Raw genomic sequence first — 4,730 nt, 5'->3', positions numbered from 1 at the left:
ATTAAAACCAAAGTCATGATAGTTTACTAAAACCAAAGTCATGATAGGATTTGTCAGTTTTCCTCACTGATATGAGATATATGTTAACCTTGTATTACTTAAATTTGCATACCTTGATTTGAGCCATGTCTTTGACTTAACAAGGCTTTTACTTTAATTAATTAATTTCAATTGATTTGGTTTTTCCGTTTCAGTTCAAAACTAACTGTGAGTGAATTGAAATGTTAAAACTCTGAATTGTATGTCCTCAGTCCAGCACCTGGCTCTCAGCCTGGTGTGCTGATGTGGATCAGCGGCGCTCTGCCCCAACCTGCAGTCTCACCAAAGCTGAGTCGAGCTAACTCCACCACCAAGGTGAGGATAAGGTACTGAACCGGGATCAGATGTTACAACTGAGACTCATTGTGAGTTCAGGTCACCTGTATGTCCTGGTAATGTTTTATCCTTTCCTCATCACCTCTGTTCACAGGACGAAAACACAACAACCAGGTAAATATTGAATGTTTGTGTGTGTGTGTGTGTGTGTGTGTGTGTGTGTGTGTGAGTGAGTGAGTGAGTGAGTGAGTGTGTGAGTGTGTGAGTGTGTGTGTGTGTGTGAGTGTGTGTGTGTGTGTGTGAGTGTGTGTGTGTGTGTGAGTGTGTGTGTGTGTGTGTGAGTGTGTGTGTGTATGTGCGAGTGTGTGTGTGTGTGTGTGTGTGTGTGTGTGTGGGTGTGTGAGTGTGGGTGTGTGTGTGTGTGTGTGTGTGTCAGTGTGTGTGTGAGTGTGTGTGTCAACCATTTGAACCACAAGAAACCAACTAAATAAGACATAATAAATCATTTTGATAAGACTTGAGTCTTGTCTTGGACTTAATTTGATAAGACTTGAGACTAGTCTTAGACTTGCTTTGATCGTGAGCTAAGACATCAGTTTTGTTTTGGATTTGCTATGATAAGACATGAGTCTTGGTCTTACTTTGATAAACGTGGGTCTTGTCTTGGACTTAATTTGATCCGACCTTTCTTTAAAAAAACAAGACTTGACTTCGACTTCTTTTGAAAAGACTTTTGTCTTTACTTGGACTTGTTTTGATGAAACGTTAGACCTGACATACTAGTGCTTTGATAAGACTTGATCTGGACCTTTATAATAAGACTTGAGACTTGACTTGGATTTGCTTAACTCAGACTTGTTTAGATAAAATATAATACCTGACTTGGCCTTGATTTGATTAAACCTGAGACTTGATTTGATCTGTTTGTCTTTACTTGGACTTGTTTCAAAGAGTTGAGACTTGACTTGGACAGTTGTTCATGTTGGTGAAATGGTGGACTAGAAGTTAATCTGTTGTGACCCCTGATGTCGGAACACTGTCCTGAGGTCCTGGACTGGCTTTTGTAGTTGTGACGTCTCAGTCCAGACATAAGTCTGACTCCTACCTCAAGTATTTAAATAAGAAACTGAGTCTCTAGTCTGTTCCGGTTTACTGACAGACAACAACAAAATGAGTTTGTTCCCTCTGTTCTTTCTTCTCTCTGGACGACAGTAAACCTGAAGAAGAGTGAGTAATCATGACCTAATAGTGAGCTCTTTATGAACCCATCAACAGACAGACTGCCCAATACTGAGCTACTGCATAAAGCCATTTAGAGGCAGACTGCCAAATAGTGAGCTGCTTTACAAACACATTGAAATGCCAAATAGTGAGCTGCTTCATGAACCTATCAACAGATAGACTGCCCAATACTGAGCTACTGTATGAAGCCATTTAGATGCAGAATGCCAAATAGTGAGCTACTTCATAAACAACCCTAAAAGCACAGTGGTACTTTACATTTCACCTTCATTCCATCACTCAGTTGTCATGAATTCAACAGAATGACATTCTGTTCAGTCATAACCAGAAATAAAGAAACTGAAAGTGGCCCAAAGCCATCAGCTGCTTTCGTTGATCACATGATCCTTATTATAAGATGATCCTTATAATAATATTGATTTCTCATCCTCTGGTGGTCAAACACACCAATGCTGTTTCCTGTTGTCTTTTACCTCAGAACAGGGATGATGGCTTGGATCGCTCAGGGTTTGGAGAAAGTCGTCCCTCAGCCTGATGTGAACAGGAAGGAGACACCACCGGCTCAGCCGCCCACTGAGGTACATGAGGTCCTAGCTACAGGACGTCCTGCATGAATACAGTTGAGGAACACACTCATGTGACTTGTATTAGGGAGCAAGAGGACGGCTGTCTGTCATTACACCTCCTGAAACTGAGGTTATTTGGGCAGCAATTGATTGAAATTCATGTTGACTTAATGAACCAGCTTGATCTGAAATAAGATCAATTCTTATTCACATGAAAATGACTGCAGTCTTTTTCCATTTTTGGAAATAGACCTCTTCAGAATGATACAACTCACAATCACCTTGAAGAATATTGATTAATCCCAAAAAGTACCAAAAATCAGAAATAATCATAAATATTCTGGCGTGGAATATTTAACTTTTCAGAATTATTCAGAGTTTTCAGGATTAATCAAAGTTATTTCACTAACCCTAAAATCTGAAGTCAAACTAAACTAAAGAATTGTGGGTGCGTTTTTCATTATTTAACAAAATATGTTAAGTTTAAATATTAAAACATGTTTAATAAGCTGTAGATATATAAAAGGGATCCTACACTTCCCATGATGCACCTTACCTGGTGAAAAGTTTCTAAAGCAGGCGTTCTGTTATGATGATGTCAAAGGAAACCCTGATGACATTATAAACTTTAAACCTCCATATTAGAAACCTCCCACGCTCCCGGTCCGCTGGTCATGTGACCTTGTGTGTTTGTTTCTCTTCAGGTGCATCAAACAGCAGCTGCAACAGGTGAGAACCCATCAGGATAATCAGCTGAGACCTTAAATGAATTAAACAGAGTCAATAAATCACTGGTTTCTCTCAGCTGCAGAGCTTCAGGTCACTGTGGTGGAGGTGGGATCAACCCGAGAGGACAACAAGCCCCTCCCACCCAGGTCTGTGTGTGTGTGTGTGTGTGTGTGTGTGTGTGTGTGTGTGTGTGTGTGTGTGTTAAACATAAGTTCTTATTAAGAGCTCACAGAATGTTTTCACAATCAAAGCGGTCAAAGTGGAACACCAGTCGGGTCGGTATGATTATTGATTATTGATCAGAAGTGCAGACTGTTTGACTGAACAGTTAGTTTAGAGGTGAAGAACTTCTCCTGACACAAACGTGTTGTAACCAGTAGAAAACTTTTACTTACATGAAGCAGAGAGCTGCTGTAAAAACCTCGGGGGGAAACATGAGGTTCAGTGTCTCACTCAAGGACACTTGGACATGTAGACAGTAGGAACCGGGATCAAACCTCCGACCTCGTGGTTAAAGGACCACCCGCTCTACCCACTGAGATCTTTCTAGACATCCAGATACCCTGGAGTTCCAGAGCCTGATGTTTAAATAAACTCCGTCCTTTCAAACTGTATTTAGACCTCGTGGGACTCAAAGAGTCATCAGCTGACTCCATGTTTTCAGATCAGATCAGACATACTGTCACGTTGATTTCATTTAAATGTACGGCGGCTTACACCTCATAACCACTCTTCTCCTTCCAAGAAGGAAGGTTGTTAAGCAGGAAACAGCAGGTAAATAATATCAGCTCAACAACAAGCTCAGTGATCAGATTAAATCTAATGAGCTGTAAACCTGGAGCCATTTGGAAACCAACCAAAACGTGTTTTTAGAAACAGCTGACTGTCTCAACCACACAGGGAACAAGTTAAGGTCTCATAGCAATGAGATACGTATCTACTGTACTGACATCAGATATATATGTTTGTTTATTTAGAGGTAGAGGTACAATGTGATTAGAGTAGCTCACCAGACCTGAGATCTGTCACATTATTGTTTTGGTGGCCTCCTCCAGTCAATAAATGGGTTTTTGGTCAGTAATGTATTTGTGATATTTGAACACATTTGTGTTTGTGTGACTGACAGGATGATCGACTGGATTAAACACGGTTTAGAGAAGGTGGTTCCTCAGCCGGAGATTCATGTTCGCTCAAAGACTGAAGTCAACGAGAAGACTGATGCTCCGGCTTCAACTGCAGGTCATCATCAAATCATCTCGACATGTATTTACCTCAGAGTGAGGATAAACTCTGCTGACCTGAGACTCTCCTCTTTGTTTCTACAGTAGAGGCACCAAAACCTGCTCCGGCTCCAAAACCTGCTCCGGCTCCAAAACCTGCTGCTGAAACTGAAAAGTTAGTGAATCTTTGTCAGTGGATTGAAGAACATTATGAAAACTATAATTCAAGAGGGAGATATTAAAAGATACTCGTAGTTGGTCCTAAAAGACAGAAACAGGATATTTATTCACAGAGCCCCATGTGCTAAGAGGGAAGCTCCCTCCCAGGTCTGGCTCCAGAAGGGGGCCCCTGTTTCCCTTTACCTGTGCGAGGTGCAACCACTCTTTTCTGGCTGATTCATATAGGGTCAGTGAGTGGCTTTTGTCCCCTCCACAGAGACCACTTTGCTTTGGGAGACCCTACCACGAGCCATTGCTCCATTCATATCTGAATGTAGCAGGTTGGACTCTAACATGTTATATGCAGGATTATCCAAACAGGATTAGCTCCAGCTCATTTAAAATGCAGTAGCCAGGCTCCCATTGGCTCCTGATACAATACAAAATCAACTTTAAAATCCTGCTAATATTGTATAAAGCACTTAATGTTTTGGTTCCG

General features: G+C 41.2%; 1 protein-coding gene across 1 annotated transcript; it reads left to right on the top strand.

Annotated features, from left to right (window-relative positions):
- Nucleotides 1–251: 251 nt before the first annotated feature.
- LOC116379285 (DNA translocase FtsK 1-like) lies at nucleotides 252–4,247 on the top strand (the record flags this gene model as incomplete). The annotated part of the gene is made up of 8 exons (XM_031841224.1): nucleotides 252–354; nucleotides 470–489; nucleotides 1,528–1,542; nucleotides 2,036–2,135; nucleotides 2,828–2,852; nucleotides 2,929–2,998; nucleotides 3,979–4,091; nucleotides 4,178–4,247. Coding segments are annotated over 8 exons (516 nt in total), but the record flags the coding sequence as incomplete, so codon positions are not given.
- Nucleotides 4,248–4,730: the final 483 nt, after the last annotated feature.

Source organism: Anarrhichthys ocellatus, unplaced genomic scaffold, assembly GCF_004355925.1.
Source record: "Anarrhichthys ocellatus isolate YVR2014 unplaced genomic scaffold, GSC_Weel_1.0 scaffold4040, whole genome shotgun sequence".
NCBI classification, from domain to species: Eukaryota; Metazoa; Chordata; class Actinopteri; order Perciformes; family Anarhichadidae; genus Anarrhichthys; species Anarrhichthys ocellatus.
The sequence above is the reverse complement of the archived record's forward strand: the minus strand, read 5'-3'. Positions and strand labels throughout refer to the sequence as shown.